Here is a 20,214-nt window from a genome sequence, read left to right as displayed (position 1 = left end):
GTTGGCTTTCAAAATGGCTGCCGTGTTGGACACCTCCCCCCTCCCCCCATGCCACACACAGGATGGCATTCCCAACCGCCATTTTCCATTGATTCAGGTGTAAATGAGAAGTTAATATAAGAAAAGTGTCCTATCCAGCGCTGACTTTAGGTTAGATAATTCTAATTGGCAGAGGCTAAAAAAAAACGTAAGTATTGTCACCTAAAATATAACCAAAATACTTTATTATACAAATAGACAAGGACAACATCAAATAATATTAAAAATAAAGCGGCAAATGGTTGTGGCAAATGAGATGTGACTAGTAGTCATCAGTTAGTATCGTGTGTGTAACTGTGCATGTACACACCAAAACATAGGCCTGGATGGCCAACTTCCAAAAGCCTATGTAAAGATTAGTTAATCATCACCACCAAAACCCTATTAAAACCCAATCTATAGCCTCCCCGACATGTTTCACCTTGCGGAGTCCTCAGGGGGAAAATCAACCAGGGCTGTAGTGAGCCGAGCGCTGAACTGATAACTCTTAAATAGAAAAGAGGCGGAACAATCTTTGGAGTAGCCAATCTAGACCAGAGACAAGACAGCAGCAAATAACGGTGTGAGAAAATCTTGACAGACGGTGAATGGGGCTATAGTTTGACCAATCCCATATCGGTGGCTCCACCAATCATAGTGTTTCGCCAGAGCATGCCCAGTGCATAAAAGGCGCTGCTATCTCAATAGAGCGTGTGCAGACACTTAGAAAAATAAATGAATGTTGTCCCCTTCTTATAAAGGACTCACAAGTTATGTCCCTTTTTCATAGCCTGCTTATAATAATGTTCATATTGGAAATGTTGTTTTTTCTTGCAATGTTATAGTTGAAGTGTCGTGCCGGAGGAAGTAGTTTATAAATGTGCCTATAGTAAGGTGGTGTTAATTTACAAAAGAAAAAAACACTCCTGTTTAGGTCTGTGTGACTGGTGTGCATGATTTATGTGTATGGCTGGAGGCTTCTGTTTCTCCAAGTCTCTTTCCAGTATTAGTCCTCTGTCCTAGTCTGTTTCAGAAGGTGGGGCATTCCTTTCATCTTTCTTTAGTCACGGACTGCAGTATTGACTTAAGCTACTGTCTGTACCATATACAATTACTCAGCCAATCAGAGGCAGCACTCTGCAGTCATTCAATGATGGCTGGGCACTGCCTCTGATTGGCCACGACACTCAGCCAATCTGAGGCAGCACTTTCTGGAGGTGGGGAATTTTTCAATCCCCGGCCTCCGAAACAGAGAAGAAGACTGCCGGGGCTGGAGAGAAGAACCGGACGGTTCTTCTAGGTGATTTAATCTTTTTTTTTTTTTTTTTTTTTTTTTACAGCTTGCTATGATTTCAGGGCAGGGCTTATATTTCACGCTCTTCCCCGAAAATCATCGCTGCAAATCCACTGCTTTCAATGGGGCTGCAGTGCTGGCCCAATTGAAAGAAATTGGATAGCATCATGGACTTCTGCCACAGCTGTTGCAGCTGTGGCAGAGGATTCCTTCATGCCCACGGTCCCCGTGGAGGTGAAGGAGTCCCCTATCAAAGCTCTCACAGCTGTCACAGCAGTGTCAGGGGAACGCAATGTTCTCCCTATGTTTTCAATGTGACTAGCGCTGCTGCCACTCGCCCCATTCAAAACAATAGGTGATATCTCCCATTCTTCTTTGCGATGTGAGATTACAGTGAAAACATCCCAAATGAGAATAAAACCATTGAAAATCATTGGTTTCATTATCATGTGTTTTCACTCACTCTTGCATTGCTAGCCAATCGTATAGCAAGTGGGTGTCCACCCTTATATAGAAGCTTTGTATGTACTATGATAGCCGGTTCCACTTACTTGTCCTTTTTTCCATGTAATAGAATCTATTAATCTGATCCGCTTCTCCCCTTCTGATGTTTTCTCAATGCTGCCTATGGGTTTGCTTGTGAAAAGAAACTCACGGCTGATCTCAGTTTTGTGCAGAATCCAGTTTGCTAAGTAGCATTGAAAGCGCACTTGCCCTGTAGTAAAGGTAATCTCATTTCCCCGGGGATCTGTGTACTTGACGTATTTCATGTATTTGTTCAACTGCAAAAAAGGGATAAAGAATTATTATCTGCATTCCCACATTGTAGAACCCCATTTACTATAGAACTGACTACAGTTATTATCACAGACTAAGAATGAACTAAGAATGAACCCACAACATCACTGTTGGATTTGGATTAGGCCGCAGTCAGATGAGAGTTTTTTATTTTTATTTTTTTTAAGGCACATGTATAGGTGAGATTTACCCCTTCCCACTCCAGGATGTACATTTACGTCCTGGAGCATCGGGGTATGTATGAAGAGTAGAGATGAGCGAGCATACTCGCTAAGGACAATTGCTCCATCGAGCATTGTCCTTAGCGAGCATCACCCCGCTCAGCAGAGAAGGTTTGGGTCCCGGCGCGGGTGATAGGTGAGTTGCGGCAGTGAGCAGGATGGAGTGGGGGGGGGGGGGGGGAGAGGGAGAGAGACATCTCCCCTCCGTTCCTCCCGGCTCTCCCCCGCCGCTCCCCGCCCGCTGCCGGCAGCTGAATCTTTGCTCCTGAGCGGGCAGATACTCACTAAGGGCAATACTCAATTGAGCAATTGCCCTTAGCGAGTATGCTCGCTCATCTCTAATGAAGAGGGGTCGCCCTGTGACCTCTCTTCATATACCACAGGCGTCAGCTGTTTATTAACAGACACCCGCGGGCAATAGCTGCAATCAGCTGTGCGGCTGATTGCGGATATTGACCCTGTAAATGCTGCTGTCAATTCTGTTCGTTGGTCCCGTATGCCCCCCGGCGCGGTGAGATCAGGGGAGCCGGGCAGGTGTCATGGCAGCTGGGGGCCTTCTGAAAGGCCCCAGGGCTGCCTTAGAAGACTGCCAATCAAGCCATCCCTGTCAAATTGCAGTATGACGTAATGCTACAGCATTACGTCATACTGCAGGAGCCATCAAAGCATCGCATGTTGTAGTTCCCCAGGGGGACTTAAAAGAAAGGTAAGAAAAAAGATCAATAAAGTTTAATCAATTGTAAAAAAAAAAGGAATAAAAGTTTAAATCAACCCCCTTTTGCTATATCTAAAATTACAAAATCTAAATCATAAAATAAAAATACATATTTGGAATCGCCGCATCAGTAAAAGTCCAATCTATCAAAGTAGCACATTATTTACCCCGCACGGTGGACGTCATCCAAAAAAATAAATAAAAATTCCAGAAATGAACTTTTTAACTCACCCTGTCTCCAGAAAAAAAAAACACAATAAAAAGCGATCAAAAAGTCATATGTATTCCGAATTTGTACTAACGTAAACTACAGGAAATCCCACGAAAAAATTAGCCCTCGCTCAATTACGGCGATGAAAAAATAAAGTTATTGTGCGCAGAAGATGACCGCAGAAAATAATTGAAAAATTAAATGTCTTTGAAAAAAAATAGTACAGTAAAAAAAACTATACAAGTTTGGTATCCTAGCAATCATACTGACCCATTGAATAAATTTATCATGTCATTTTTGTTGCAGTTTGTGCGCTGTAGAAAAACACAATCAAAAATGGCAGAATGTTGTTTTTTTTTCGTTTGACTCCACTTAGAATTGTTTAAAAGTTTTTCACTACATTATATGGTACATTAAATAGGCACGTTGAAAAATACGACTCGTCCCGCAAAGAACAAGCCCTCAAACAACGACGTCGATGGATAAATAAAGGAGTTGCGTTTTTTTTTTTTTTTTTTTTTAAAGGGGGGGGGGGGGGGGGGGACGAAAATGGGAAAAAAAGGCAGTTGCGTCATTAAGGGGTTAAACAGCTTTATTAGAACCAATGCTTTCCAATGAAAGCGGTCATATGTCCAATTTTTACATTTGCAAAAAAAATTGCACCTGCAAAAGATAGGACAGCAATTAAAATCGCACATCGCGTGTGTAAAAAAACATGTTACTGAAGCAAAAAAAATCGCCTATTAATAGTGCGATCTGTATCCCCTGCTGCGACTGACAGCTACAGCAGGGGATTTCTTGGATGTGAAACATCTGAATGCTCAAAAGCAGCAGGAACCACGGCACTCAGAACAAACCACATCCAGTGGGAGGCGAATTGTATGCAGATCGGCTTAATGGTGACCCGAACCCAAGGTCTCCACAAATGTCCAAGAAAAATAGTAGAACGTGGCAGCATTAACAGTAGTCTCTTGGTTAAAAGTAAAAAAAAAAAATCTATCAAGCTTGATAAAGGCCACTAGTTTTGCCTGAAATGTTTCTTGTATTAAATAAATTAGCAAAAAGTTTTACTTTTACTTTGTGGCATGTAGGAATCCCCTGCCACAGTTGTCACAGCTGTGGTATGGGAGTTCAATGTACTCCCTATGTTTTCAATGGGGTCCGGCGCTGCTGGCCCCATTGATGACAAGGGGAAACCCCTGGATGTGACTGCATGCAGGGCTTCACATCCAAGGAATCCCCTGCAACTATCACAACCACAGCAGGAGATACCAATTGCACTATTTATGTTCAATTCTTTTATTTTTGCTCTGGTCACACGTTTTTGTACACATGAGATGTGCAATGTTTTAGCGCACCTATTCATGCGCTAAAAAAAATGCTTGTCTGACCAAGGCCTTAGGGATAAACTAAGGGGCACAATCTCAGGAATCGCTCAATCTTCAACTGCCTCCTTTCTGGTACATGACGAGGGTGTGACTACAAGGGGTAGTTCTGCATCCAGTCACTCAATCCTGCACTCATTGTAAGATCACACCCCAACACAGCCTCATGTGACCTCAAAATACTTGCTTCCACCACTGCATTCTTAGCTTGTGACATGAGCACAAGGGATTAATCTACTTTCACTTCCTTAGTCATATACCCATATCATGATGAAACACAGATCCCACTCAACACCTACCCAAAAAATAACCATTGAACCATTGACCGATTTACTGTAAGAAAGGCCAGATGGGTAAGTTTCAGTAACAAACCAAAAAATATGGGCCTCACTGCACTCCAGCAGTCAGAGTGATCTTTATCAGGGACTATTAGTTCTCATAGAGCAATAAGGACGGAACTTACTAACCCCTTAACGTATCCGTCTTTATATGGAATAGGATCACTACCTGATCCTGCTCCATACAAGGTGGGTGCTGGCTGTCTAAGGGCTTGTTCAGATGAGCGCTGTCTGTACGCATTAGAAGCGCACACAGAATGCACTTCTATAAGAACTAATGGTTTTCTATACACTTCTCACATGAAGGAGTTTTAGACACTTAAAATACTACCATCTAACAAAGATAGGACATGCAAGCGCTATGCGTGCATCTAAGGTCCGTGGTGCGAGAAAAGAGAGGACCTGACCTATGGGTCATTCCGTGTCTGTTCAACCAACGCTCCCGGTCGACCATCTCAGATTTCAATGAAACTTTGCACAAAGATAGCCCCTGACCCTAAACTAAGATAGCCAGAATATTAGGCTTCAAAGTGCTTTGGTTCATGAGCTACAGGTCTTAATCTAGGGGGTTGTCATGTGATTACAGCGCGCAACCTGAAAAAGTGGCGATTTCAATCCATTGCCAAGCCAGTTCCAATGACTCTAGAGCAATGAAACTTCACATACTAGGATAACTTTTGGTGCTGAATCCAGCTAAGCTACTCAGACTGCCACTCGTATCATCATTTTGCCACCAATGCATGTCAAAGTAGCTGAAAAATTCTATCGCGCAAAATAAAACTCATATTTTAAGTAGTAATAACTCATAATCAATGCAATCCAATTCAGCTATGAATTTATCAATGTGTACTCCATAGAAATGTTTCTCATTATTCACATTATGGACCCAAAAGGATGCATAGCTCTTAAGATACAATGAGTCAAAAATGGCAAAAAACACTTTTTTGCTAATTTTTCCCTTTTTCAAAGGCGAAAATCGGAATGTACTCCATTTTTATTTTTTCATTTTTGTTCTATTTGAAAGAGAATTTTTTGCTCTACAAGATTCGATGTTTTTCATTTTGTTCCCAGACCTTCTAGATGGGAAAATATCAATGCCTGTGAAGGTCCTATGCACTCGCGGAGGTCAAATAATAAAATAAGTGTAAGTTTTGCATGGATGTATAATTAGTTTAGAAATCATGAGAAGGTAAATTATTTTTGGAATGAGACAACTTTTTGTGCTCAAGAAACTTATGTGATCAAAAATTGCATGGCGAGTTCAGGTGAGCCACAAGCTTTGGCCTAAGATGGTCAGAATATCATTGAGTGTTGCATAGTGATTGTGGTATATTCCAGTGATCACTGGGCTTATTTAGCACTCTATCCATAGTTATTTATTACACAAATGCTAGCCTTAGATAATCTTAGTATCCAATATGGATAGAGTGCTGAATAAGCCCAGTGATCATTGTAATATACCACAATCATTATGCAACACTCAATGATATTCTGACCATCTTGCAGACGCAGCGCGCCTTGCCGAGCAGGTCAGACAAGTGAGGGGAGTTTTTCAGAAACCGCTGAACCACCAGATTAAAGACGTGAGCGAGGCATGGCACGTGTGTCAGACTGGCATGCTGCAGAGCCGCCACCAGGTTACGGCCGTTGTCACCCACGACCATGCGCGGTTCGAGGCTCAGCGGCAAAATCCAGAGGTCGGTCTGCTCTGTAAGACCCTGTAACAGCTTGGGGGCCGTGCGCCTCTTGTCACCTAAGCTGATTAGTTTCAACGCGGCTTGCTGACACTTGCCAATTGCTGTGCTGCTTCGCCGCGCGCTACCGACTGCTGGCGACGTGCTCACACTTCGTAATTGAGAGGTGGAGTGGGCGGAGTAGGAGAAGGGGGGGTTTGGAGGAGGTGGCATAATATGCCGCTAATACCAACACCGAGGTGCGACCCGCTATTCTTGGTGTGGGTAGCATGTGAGCGGTCCCATGCTCGGACTCGGTCACAGCCTCCACCAAGTTCACCCAATGTGCCATCAGGGAGATATAGTGGCTCTGCCTGCCAGTACTTCCCAAGAACTGCGCTGTTGAGGGCACGAATAATGTTGTGGGAGCCTCCGTTTCCACAAGCCTATACGGCAGTATCTCCAGGCTGATTAATTTGGCAATGTGCATGTTTAAGCTTGTGCATGCGGGTGGGTGGTGGCGTATTTGCACTTTCGCTCCAACACTTGTGTTAGCGAAAGCTGAACGCTGCACTGGAAGACATTGCTAGAGGCCGTGGAGGACGGTGGAGGTGAGGGTGTGGGTGCAGGCTGGGATACACTCGTGCGTGTGTCCTTGGAGGGGGATTGAATTTGTATGGCAGGTTGGGGCACAGGGGGAGAGGCAGTGGTGTGACCTGGAAGCGGTGAATGGCCTTCGTCCCACCTCGTGGGGTGCTTGGTAGAGATGAGCGAGCACCAAAATGCTCAGGTACTCGTTACTCGGGACGAAAATTTTGCGATGCTCGAGGGTTCGTTTCGAATAACGAACCCCATTGAAGTCAATGGGCGACCCAAGCATTTTTGTATATCGCCGATGCTCGCTAAGGTTTCCATTTGTGAAAATCTGGGCAATTCAAGAAAGTGATGGGAACGACACAGCAACGGATAGGGCAGGCGAGAGGCTACATGTTGGGCTGCATCTCAAGTTCCCAGGTCCCACTATTAAGCCACAATAGCGGCAAGAGTGCCCCCCCCCCTCCCAACAATTTTTACTTCTGAAAAGCCCTCATTAGCAATGCATACCTTAGCTAAGCACCACACTACCTCCAACAAAGCACAATCACTGCCTGCATGACACTCCGCTGCCACTTCTCCTGGGTTACATGCTGCCCAACCCCCCTGCACGACCCAGTGTTCACAGCACACACCAAAGTAAGTGTCCCTGCGCAGCCTTCAGCTGCCCTCATGCCACGCCACCCTCATGTCTATTTATAAGTGCGTCTGCCATGAGGAGGAACCGCAGGCACACACTGCAGAGGGTTGGCACGGCTAGGCAGCGACCCTCTTTAAAAGGGGCGGGGCGATAGCCCACAATGCTGTACAGAAGCAATGAGAAATATAATCCTGTGCCACCGCCATCAGGAGCTGCACACGTGGGCATAGCAATGGGGAACCTATGTGCCACACACTATTCATTCTGTCAAGGTGTCTGCATGCCCCAGTCAGACCGCGTTTTTTTATAAATAGTCACGGCAGGTACAACTCCGCAATGGGAATTCCATGTGCACCCACAGCATGGGTGGTTCCCTGGAAGCCACCGGCTGTACATAAATGTATCCCATTGCAGTGCCCTGGACAGCAGAGCTAACGTCAGATTAAATGCAGGTGGGCTTCGGCCCACACTGCATGCCCCAACCTGACCGGCGTTTTTAATTCATAGACACAGGCAGGTACAACTCCCTATTGTGAAGTCCCTGTGGACCGACAGTATAGGTGGGTGCCAGGAAGCCACCGGCGGTACATAAATATATCCCATTGCAGTGCCCATCACAGCTGAGGTTATGTGATGTTTAATGCAGGTGGGCTTGGGCCCACACTGCATGCCCCAGTCAGACTGGGGTTCTTTAGAAGTGGACACATGCAGTTACAACTCCGTGTGGACCGACAGCATGGGTGGGTGCCAGGAAGCCACCGGCGGTACATAAATATATCCCATTGCAGTGCCCAGCACAGCTGATGTAATGTCAGCTTTAATGCAGGTAGGCAAAAAATAATTGGATTACACTGTAGGCGAGGGCCCCAAAAAATTGGTGTACCAACAGTACTAATGTACCTCAGAAAAATTGCCCATGCCCAACCAAGAGAGCAGGTGAAACCCATTAATCGCTTTCGTTAATGTGGCTTAATTGGTAACTAGGCCTGGAGGCAGCCCAGTTAAAATAAAAATTGGTTCAGGTGCAAGTTTCAACGCTTTAATGAGCATTGAAACGTACAAAAATTGTTTACAAAAATAATATGACTGAGCCTTGTGGGCCTAAGAAAAATTGCCCGTTCGGCGTGATTACGTCAGGTTTCAGGAGGAGGAGCAGGAGGAGGAGGATGAATAGAATGCACAGATTGATGAAGCTAAAAGGTCCCCGTTTTTGATGGTGATAGAGAACGATGCTTCCATCCGCGGGTGCAGCCTACGTATTGCTTAGGTATCGCTGCTGTCCGCTGGTGGAGAAGAGAAGTCTGGGGAAATCCAGGCTTTGTTCATCTTGATGAGTGTTAGCCTGTCGGCACTGTCGGTTGACAGGCGGGTACGCTTATCCGTGATGATTCCCCCAGCAGCACCAAACACCCTCTCTGACAAGACGCTAGCCGCAGGACAAGCAAGCACCTCCAGGGCATACAGCGCGAGTTCAGGCCACGTGTCCAGCTTCGACACCCAGTAGTTGTAGGGGACAGAGGCGTCACCGAGGACGGTCGTGCGATCGGCTACGTATTCCCTCACCATCCTTTTACAGTGCTCCCGCCGACTCAGCCTTGACTGGGGAGCGGTGACACAGTCTTGCTGGGGAGCCATAAAGCTGGCAAAGGCCTTGAAGAATGTTCCCCTGCCTGCGCTGTACATGCTGCCTGATCTCTGCACCTCCCCTGCTACCTGGCCCTCGGAACTGCGCCTTCTGCCACTAGCGCTGTCGGATGGGAATGTTACCATCAGTTTGTCCGCCAGGGTCCTGTGGTATAGCATCACTCTCGAACCCCTTTCCTCTTCGGGAATCAGAGTGGAAAGGCTCTCCTTATACCGTGGGTCGAGCAGTGTGTACACCCAGTAATCCGTAGTGGCCAGAATGCGTGTAATGCGAGGGTCTCGAGAAAGGCATCCTAACATGAAGTCAGCCATGTGTGACAGGGTACCTGTATGCAACACATGGCTGTCCTCACTGGGAAGATCACTTTCAGGATCCTCCTCCTCCTCCTCCTCTTCCTCCTCAGGCCATACACGCTGAAAGGATGACAGGCAAGCAGCATGGGTACCCTCAGCAGTGGGCCAAGCTGTCTCTTCCCCCTCCTCCTCATGCTCCTCCCCCCTCCTCCTCAACGCGCTGAGATATAGACATGAGGGTGCTCTGACTATCCAGCGACATACTGTCTTTACCCGCCTCCGTTTCTGAGCGCAAAGCGTCTGCCTTTATGCTTTGCAGAGAACTTCTCAAGAGGCATAGCAGAGGAATGGTGACGCTCATGATAGCAGCATCCACGCTCACCATCTGGGTAGACTCATCAAAGTTTCCAAGGACCTGGCAGATGGCTGCCAACCAGGCCCACTCTTCTGTAAAGAATTGAGGAGGCTGACTCCCACTACGCCGCCCATGTTGGAGTTCGTATTCCACTATAGCTCTACGCTGCTCATAGAGTCTGGCCAACATGTGGAGCGTAGAGTTCCACCGTGTGGGCACGTCGCACAGCAGTCGGTGCACTGGCAGATTAAACCGATGTTGCAGGGTCCGCAGGGTGGCAGCGTCCGTCTTGGACTTGCGGAAATGTGCGCTGATCCGGCGGACCTTTCCGAGCAGGTATGACAAGTGTGGGTAGCTTTTCAGAAAGCGCTGAACCAACAAATTAAAGACATGGGCCAGGCATGGCACATGCGTGAGGCAGCCGAGCTGCAGAGCCGCCACCAGGTTAAGGCCGTTGTCACACACGACTATGCCTGGTTGGAGGCTCAGCGGCGAAAGCCAGCGGTCGGTCTGCTCTGTCAGACCCTGCAGCAGTTCGTGGGCCGTGTGCCTCTTCTCTCCTAAGCTGAGTAGTTTCAGCACGGCCTGCTGACGCTTGCCCACCGCTGTGCTGCCACGCCGTGCGACAGCGACTGCTGGCGACGTGCTGCTGCTGACACATCTTGATTGCGAGACAGGTTGCGTTGGAGGAGGAGGGTGGTTTAGTGGAGGAAGCATACACCGCCGCAGATACCAGCACCGAGCTGGGGTCCGCAATTCTGGCGGTGGGTAGGACGTGAGCAGTCCCAGGCTCTGACTGTGTCCCAGCCTCCACTAAATTCACCCAATGTGCCGTCAGGGAGATATAGTGGCCCTGCCCGCCTGTGCTTGTCCACGTGTCCGTTGTTAAGTGGATCTTGGCAGTAACCGCGTTGGTGAGGGCGCATACAATGTTGCGGGAGACGTGGTCGTGCAGGGCTGGGACGGCACATCGGGAAAAGTAGTGGCGACTGGGAACCGAGTGGCGCGGGGCCGCCGCCGCCGTCATGCTTTTGAAAGCCTCCGTTTCCACAAGCCTATACGGCAGCATCTCCACGCTGATCAATTTGGCTATGTGCACGTTTAACGCTTGAGCGTGCGGGTGCGTGGCGGCGTACTTGCGCTTGCGCTCAAACAGTTGCGCTAGCGACGTCTGGACGCTGCACTGTGAGACATTGCTGGATGGGGCCAAGGACAGCGGAGGTGAGGGTGTGGGTGCAGGCCAGGAGACGGTAGTGCCTGTGTCCTCAGAGGGGGTTGGATCTCAGTGGCAGGTTGGGGCACAGGGGGAGAGGCAGTGGTGTAAACCAGAGGCGGTGAACGGCCTTCGTCCCACCTTGTGGGGTGCTTGGCCATCATATGCCTGCACATGCTGGTGGTGGTTGCTCCCCAGCTGATCTTGGCGCGACAATGGTTGCACACCACGTCGTCAGACGTCTCTGTGAAAAACTGCCACACCTTAGAGCACCTTGGCCTCTGCAGGGTGGCATGGCGCGAGGGGGCGCTTTGGGAAACAGTTGGTGGATTATTCGGTCTGGCCCTGCCTCTACCCCTGGCCACCGCACTGGCTCGGCCTGTGCCCACACCCTGACTTGGGCCTCCGCGTCCTCGGCCACGTCCACGTCCTCTAAGCCTACCCCTACCCCTCAGCATGGTGTATTACCAGTAGTGCAGAAACAGAACGCTGTAATTAAATGTGCCGCTTATTGGCCTGTGGTTGGAGGCTGACTTCGCTTATGGAACGCACAGCAGAGCCAGGAAAGAATTTTGCGCAAGCCTGCTGTAACACTTGGCTGGCTGCGTATGAATTAGGACAACTACCCCCAGCAGAGACGCAGTACACTGAGGACGGTCACAGGCAGCCCAAATAGATTTTTTTTCCCAAATTTTTTTGGAAAAGCCCACTGCCTATATAGACTGTATATGTCTTCTGTCCCTGCATCACCACTACTGGCCCTGGACTATGTAAAATTACTGCAGACTGTTTCACTGTGGACAGGAATACAGCGGTGATGTAACAGGCAACATAGAGCCAGGAAAGAATTTTGTGCAAGCCTGCTGTAACACTTAGCTGGCTGCGTATGAATTAGGACAACTACCCCCAGCAGAGACCCAGTACACCGAGGACGGTCACAGGCAGCCCAAATAGATTTTTTTTCCCAAATGTTTTTGGAAAAGCCCACTGCCTTTATAGACTGTATATGTCTTCTGTCCGTGCGTCACCACTACTGGCCCTGAACTATGTAAAATTACTGCAGACTGTTTCACTGTGGACAGGAATACAGCGGTGATGTAACAGGCAACACAGAGCCAGGAAAGAATTTTGCGCAAGCCTGCTGTAACACTTAGCTGGCTGCGTATGAATTAGGACAACTACCCCCAGCAGAGACCCAGTACACTGAGGACGGTCACAGGCAGCCCAAATAGATTTTTTTCCCAAATGTTTTTGGAAAAGCCCACTGCCTATATAGACTGTATATGTCTTCTGTCCGTGCCTCACTACTACTGGCCCTGGACTATGTAAAATTACTGCAGGACGCAATGCTCTGGACGCAATGCTCTGCACGGCCGATATACAAAAAAAAAATGTGCAACACTGCAAAAAGCAGCCTCAACAGTACTGCACACGGTCAGATGTGGCCCTAAGAAGGACCGTTGGGGTTCTTGAAGCCTACAATAACTCCTAACACTCTCCCTATAGCAGCTCCAGCAAGACAGCACTTTCCCTGAACAATGTCAGAATGCATCTGTGGCGAGCCGTGGGAGGGGCCGATTTATATACTCGGGTGACACCTGATCTCGCCAGCCACTCACTGCAGGGGGGTGGTATAAGGCTTGAACGTCGCAGGGGGAAGTTGTAATGCCTTCCCTGTCTTTCTATTGGCCAGAAAAGCGCGCTAACGTCTCAGAGATGAAAGTGAAAGTAACTCGAACATCGCGTGGTGCTCGTTTCGAATAACAAGCATCTCGAACACGCTAATACTGGAACGAGCATCAAGCTCGGACGAGTACGTTCACTCATCTCTAGTGCTTGGCCATCATATGCCTGCGCATGCTGGTGGTGGTGAGGCTGGTAGTGGTGGCTCCCTGGCTGAACTTGGTGCGGCACAGGTTGCACACCACTGTTCGTCGGTCGTCCCTGCTCTCACTGAAAAACATCCACACCTTTGAACATCTAGCCCTCTGCACGGAGGCTTACCGCGAGGGGGTACTGAGGGAAACAGTTGGGGGACTCTTTGCTCTGGCCCTGCCTCTACCCCTGGCCACCCCACTGCCTCTTCCAACCTGTCCTGCTGCTGCACTTGCCTCCCCCTCTGAAGCCCTGTCTTCAGTAGGCTTAGCAATTCAGGTGGCATCAGTCACCTCATCGTCCAGCAGCTCTTCCTCCGAATCCTCTGTGCGCTCCTCCCTCGGACTTACTGTCCTTACTACTACCTCACTGACAGACAATGGTGTCTCATCATCATCATCCTCCTCACCCACAGAAAGCTCTTGAGACAGTTGCTGGAAGTCCCCAGCCTCATCATCCGGAAACTTTCCAAAGGTTGGGCATCGGTCACAACAAACTCCTCTGGTGAGAGAGGAACCGTTTTTTGCCACTCATGGCAGGGACCCAAGAACAGTTCCTGGGAGTCTGCCTTCTCAGAATATGTCATTTTCATGAAGTGAGGAGGCTGGGAGGAAGGCGGAGCAGCCAGAGCATTCAGAGTTGTAGTCCCTAGGCTGGGAGTAGTGGACTGCGTAGAATACTGGGTGGTTGACACATTGCCGGAGCCGTTTTCTGGAATTCATGACAGGACCTGCTTGCACTGCTCTGTTTGTAATAAAGGTCTACAACACGGACCTGCAAATTGTGATATGAAGCTGGGGAGCCCAGAAACTTGCCTCTCTCCTAATCCCGCATCAGCCGGCTGTGATTCACCATGCCCAGGAACTTGGCCTGTACCCACACCCTCACTTGGACGTCCGTGTCCGTGACCCTTATACCTACTCCTCATCATGGCGGATTAAGAATAGAGCAGGGCCCAAATAAATTAACCCACTGTACAGCACTGACAACTGTGGCTTAATTCACCGCACACAGAGACTTATAGATAGCGGAGACTCTATGCTGTGACTTAAAAAAATTAACCCGCTGTCTTGCGCTGATACCTAGGGGTAATTTATCGCTCGCAGATACTTGTATGGAGTAAGAGAAGATTCTAAAGCTAGTGGATAGTGCTGGTAACTGCGGCTATCTCAACCGCACCAAGGAAAGGGTATTGTGAGATGCTCTGCAGAGCGTCAGAGCTGAAATACTTTGCAGTGGCCCAGGAAATATTACAGTACTGTTTAGCAGTGAGACCTCTGTTTAATGCACTGCAGACACAGAACGGTATAACTGAAGTCATTTGCAGTAGGCTAGGAAATATTAGAGCAATTTCACGGTGAGAGCTGGTTGTACGGCACTGCAGGCTGAGAACGCTATTACTGAAAGGCTGGGAACAGGCCTAGATGCGTAATACAAAAATTGATGCACTACTACTCCCAGCAAGCCACAACTATAATGCACATGGTCAAATATAGCCCTAAGAAGGAACGTTGGGGTTCTTGCACGAAGGATCAGGACTGTACAGTGTATAACTTTCCCTATAGAAGTGGCTGTATCCCAACACTCTGTGTTATGCACTGCAGACACAGAACGGTATAAGTGAAGTCGCTTGCAGCAGGCTAGGAAATGTTAGAGAGCAGTTTTAAGTTGAGAGCGGGTTGTACGGCACTTCAGGCTAAGAACGCTATTACTGAAAGGCTAGGAATTAGCCTAGATGCGTAATACAAACATTTATGCACTACTACTCCAGCAAGCCACAACTATAATGCACACGGTCAGATGTAGCCCTAAGAAGAACCGTTGGGGTTCTTGAAGACAGGATCCTACGCTAACACTTTTCCTATATAAGCAGCTCTTTCCCTCAACTCTGCCTACGGCACTACAGACACAGAACAGTATAGCTGAAATGGCCTCCACAGCCCGAGATGCTTAAAAAACAAATTGGTGCACTACTGCTTCCAGCCAGCCACAACAGTAATGCACACTATGAAGAGTAGCCCTAAGAAGGACTGTTGGGGTTCTTGGAGACAGCATCCAACTCTTAACACTTTCCCTATATTAGCAGCAGCACTTTCCCTAACCTCTGCCAGCATGAGTCTGAGGCCAGTTTAAGTACTCGGCGGTCACCTGATCGGCCCAGCCACTCACTACTGTGGAGTGGGATAGGGCTGGCACGTCAGAGCAGGAAGTGGTAATGCCTTCCCCGCATGTCTATTGGCTAGAAAATGGCGCTAATCATGCGGGGAAGGAAATGCAATTGACTCGAGTACCGCGTGCTGTTCGTCTCGAGTAACGAGCATCTCGATTACCCTAATGCTCGAACGAGCATCAAGCTCTGACGAGTGTGCTCGCTCATCTCTAATTCCTACTAGTTCTACAACTCCTAATCTACTTTCAAATCCGGCCATACATACGACCAATACGTGTCTGATTTCCAACTACCCAAGCGCTTAACTTCCTCTGCACTCAAGCCGCATTAATACGCCGTTGTTGCCACTCCAATTTTAAAAGAAAGCGTGCAAAAATCTTCCGGGTCCAAGCCCAGTTTTTTTTTTTGCCAAGACCACATGACCGCCGTGAACTGGTAACTTGTAACTGGATATCCCGATGCATGCACCAAAAATTGGCCCTTCGCCAGACGCTGTGCTAAGTAAGCGCACAGCAGCTCAGCCGGACACCACTTTGACTCAATTGTCTATATACACAACCTCTCCTCTCTGCCATATATATCAGTTTTGGCAAAGAGGAGAGGTTGTGTATATAGACTTCCTAATACATAACTTTACTATGCCATCTTCCACCAAAACATCCCTAAATCGCAACACCCAACTTAAACTTACTGGCTGAAACCACCTTACCCACCCTATCGGCTTCAAAAAACACTAATGAAAAACCGACGCAAAAAAGCAATATCTCTTGTTGATCAGTGCATACCATAAATTTTTAACATCAGGCCTAGCAACGTGAAACTTAAAGGCCGTCTGTCATCAAAACACCTACGCTTCTTTCTCCAACCCTTCAGGATCTGTCTTTAAAAAAATCCTTGGTCATGTCCAGCCAGCCATGCAGACACAGTAAAAAAATCAATGCCCCACAGATGTTTTTTAGCTACCCCCACCCAGATTCTTTTTCTGCGCAATCCCGTCAGTAGATCCAAAGTCACTGACCGCACCAGTTTTCCTTCCATCTAAAGGCCTCCGCGGAAGACAACCAGGATGACCAAATGCTATTATAACTCTTCCAGGTAACCTCCTTGAATTAAATTCAGGACACTTAAATTAAATTCAGGAGCTCTCTTCTACAAGTTCCCATAATGAAGAAGGGCAATGTACCCCCTAGACATCCACCTTTGGGTGCATCTCTCTGAATGACCTAATCTGAAAATGAGAAAGAGCATCAGCCACTCCCTTCTGGCATCATCAGACTTGCTTGGACCTAAACTCTACATTGTACTGCAAGCATCACAACACCAAGTGCTGCAACATGGCTAGTACCATGGGCAAAGAGCAGAATGCCTGTTGATCACTTGAACCACTGTCTTGTTGTCCACCCAAAAAACATATGCTCGTGTCCGCCATCTCAGGTCCCCATACCTCTATTGTCACAACTACTGGAAAAACCTCCAATAACGCAATGTTTTTGACCCAATGCCTTTCGAACCATGACCTTTGCCAGGAAGCTCTGCACCAATGGTCACCAAAAATAAATCCTAACCCAACGGCTCCAGCTGCAAATCAAACAACCTCCTGCTTTTGGTATATCACTTGCCCATTGAAACTCTGGAGAAAAACTTTCCACACGTGTAAATCTGCGCACATAGCCCTTGTTACGTGTATAAAATGATGCAGCTCTCTTGTAACTTTTGTTGCCAATGATAAATGCTCAGAAAAAGCCCGGGCCAAATGCACACCATTTTAGATTTTTCAGTTGTCTACTCTGCCAGCCCTATACCAAGGGAGGCAACACCACAAAACTTTGAATCAGCATATTTTAAACCATCAAAAAACAACTCATTGCTCCTAGAGCTTGCCACCCTTGGCGAGCCGCTGGATGCATGAGAAGAACCTTTATGATCAGGCTAGTGTGTGCCCCTCAGATAACTATAGGACACTGGAAGCCTTTTTTTATTTTCAAAACAGTTTCCCAAACACCATGGCATGTCGACTCACCATCCTTTCAACCTCTGGTTCTGCCAAGGGAAGAATCCGCCCAGATGACCAGGACTGGCAACCTTCCTGACGACGATGTACCAAGTGCCGACTGTTGGCATCATGTGGTTGAAGGCCATCCCTGACAACTGTAATAGCCACTGCCACAGCCGGACTCACACTGTGCCCTTCTCCTTTGCTGTTCTTCCCCTTGATGGCACCTGTCATCCTCTATTGAGACAGACCAAAAAAGATCCGAGATCCCTGTGCTGAGAATCCTTTTCTCTAATACTGGCTATATCTACTTCCCCCTCTCCCGCCGCAAAGCCACTTGAGCCAGCTGCCATTACCCTGCAACTACACCCTATCCTAGCCCCACTCCGCTGGCCTACACATGTGGCTAAGGCTCTCCTCACTAGCATCTGACCCTTTAAAACTCAGCTCCCCCAGAGTGCCACCCCTTCTCACAACTCTGACGCGATGTGTCCAAAATGACCCTGTTAATATAGCCCCCTGCCTGTCACATCTGACCCTTGCTGCTACTCTTCCCCCCTCCTAATAACAACTGGACCTAAAGCTTCCTTCACTCCCCCCCACGCTGATCATATGCTGCTCTTGTCCCTCCTCCACTCTCAGCCCCTCCCTCTCTGCCCCCTTGCCCCTTTTCTACTGCTCCCCTGCACATAGTCCCTTCTACTCCCAGCTGAAAAGGGACTCACTTGTGCAGCCCCCCTGTTACAATGCGGTGGCGGCCGGAGGTGGTTGGTCAGCACGGTGCGCTCGCTCGTGGCTCCGGGCGGCAGTGTGCGCACGGGCGTCTGTGAGTGCAGCTCTGTGCACGAGTCCCTGTTATGGGATTCTGCTGGGAGGCGTCGCCTCCCCCTCTCCGCCCCTGGGCGGAGGCTTCTGTTAATAAGGCTGGCAGTGAGGTCCATTCACTGCCAGTTATTGGTTTCTGTTCCAGTGTGCTAGTGTCTTGCCTCTGACAGTCTCCTGTGTCTCAGCTTTGCTTTATATTCCAGGTTATCCATCTGCCTCGGTCTGCTATATTTTCTGTTGGTTTATTCATCTGCCCTTCCTGTCGGTATCCTACCCTGTTCCATCTTGGTACGCCAGCGTCCCTCCTCGGTCCCTAGCGAGTGTAGGGACTGCCGCCCAGTTGCCCACCTGGGGTTAGCCAGGAGTGGAGGCAAGTAGGCAGGGACAGGGGTTGCGGGTAAGTTCTAGGGCAACCCGGGCTGGCGTATCATCGGGTAGGATACCGTAACACCCCCACTGTCTTGGGATCCTTCCGCTAGCCTACCACTGAAACTACATTGTAAGCTGTCCACTAGCGGCCTCCCTTCCTTAGAGCAACGTGGGGTGCACACTTACACTGTCAATCTAGACAGCCACGTGGGGGGCACTCCTCGTACCAGACTTACCACTTGCCATCACTGCTCTGCCTCCTTCTGTCTGTGCACCGCTGACCATGCTGACCATCATCCCGCCATGCACCTGATGTCTGTGCTTCTGCCAAACTTCTTCATGGCTCTCTTCTTCCATTATCCATGTCTGCAGCTGCTCCAGGAAAGACTCTTATCCCTCCTCTCTTCGCCACCGGGCTGAACAATAGGAACAATAAGAAATGGTTCCAGCAACATTAAGCTTTTAGTGAACCCAAAGAGCCCCAGACACCCGGTCAAATGCCAGCAAACCAACAGTTCCACAATATCGCACAGGAATCAATACCGCCAGACATATCCATGAATGATTCAAAATCCACATTAGAATATTCAATATCTTGACAATGTTCTGCCATTAAACTTCTCCAGAAATACCTGGCAAATCTGCAAATCTTGTTGCATGCTTTTGGTAACACGTATGAAATTACCTCTAATAACATGAGCGCTGCTGTAGATTCAGTGAGTATCACGAAACCACAACTAAATCCATCAGCGAGAAGCTTTGCTTCCCATTTCCTTGAATACTTTTCCAACCCTGGCTGCATCATATGAACACTCAATGGGGTCCTCTGACTCTTCCACTGTGGAAACCATTGAAGAATGTCTTGACCCGTGGAAACAAAGCACTGCCTCATGGTTCCTATCACAAAAGGAATTTACATTTTGTGAAAACCTGGCATTGCCCTTTATTGAAAAGCCAGCAAGCTCCTGTGTGTCGATGAACCATAGAACCAGAAATTGGAGCTGCAGGAAGATCATTTGCATATTCACAGTGCATTCTGGGAAGAGCAAAGAATCACTGTAAGCTGGAAGATTGTCGGGATTAGTGGGGTCTAACTGATTGAAGGACATCAACGGAATAAAGATTGAAGCCGCAGGAAGATTCTTTGCCTATTCCCTGTGCATTCTGGGAAGAGCAAAGAATCACTTTAAGCGGGGAGATTGCCGGGATTAGCTGGATGGAACTCCTTGGAGGACATCGCCAGAACAGAGATTGGAGCTGCAAGAAGATAATTTGCATATCCCTGTACATTCTGGGAAGAGCAAAGAATCACTGTAATCGGGAAGATTGTTGGGAGTAGCCGGGTCTAACTGCTCGGAGAACATCGTAAACTGCGCGCTGTTAGTAACTTTACTATAATTCTTGACATTTAGAAGTTTAGAAGAGGACATCATCTGACAACATGGAAAAGGAGAGGAGCCATATGGTGACCAGCAATGTATGCCATATGTTTACTAACCTACCAGAAGAAAAGCCAAACTTCACCTGCCAGAAATGCAAGCTTGTGTCTCTACTGGAGGAAAAGGTGCTTAGTAAAGATGAGCGAACAC

General features: G+C 48.2%; 1 protein-coding gene across 1 annotated transcript in view; it reads right to left on the bottom strand.

The window, feature by feature from the left end:
* LOC136573415 (vomeronasal type-2 receptor 26-like) overlaps nt 1–20,214 on the bottom strand; it is a 46,976-nt gene that overhangs the window by 3,963 nt on the left and 22,799 nt on the right. Inside the window, exons 2-3 of the mRNA XM_066574707.1 lie at nt 17,459–17,668; nt 1,864–2,094 (exon numbers count right to left, since the gene is read on the bottom strand). Of these exons, the coding sequence (XP_066430804.1) occupies nt 1,864–2,094; nt 17,459–17,668 (441 nt within the window). The remainder of the gene's footprint in view (nt 1–1,863; nt 2,095–17,458; nt 17,669–20,214) is intronic.

The sequence above is a fragment of the Eleutherodactylus coqui genome, chromosome 7 (assembly GCF_035609145.1).
Source record: "Eleutherodactylus coqui strain aEleCoq1 chromosome 7, aEleCoq1.hap1, whole genome shotgun sequence".
Classification (NCBI taxonomy): Eukaryota; Metazoa; Chordata; class Amphibia; order Anura; family Eleutherodactylidae; genus Eleutherodactylus; species Eleutherodactylus coqui.
Note: the sequence above shows the minus strand (reverse complement) of the source record. Positions and strands in the feature narration are given on the sequence as shown.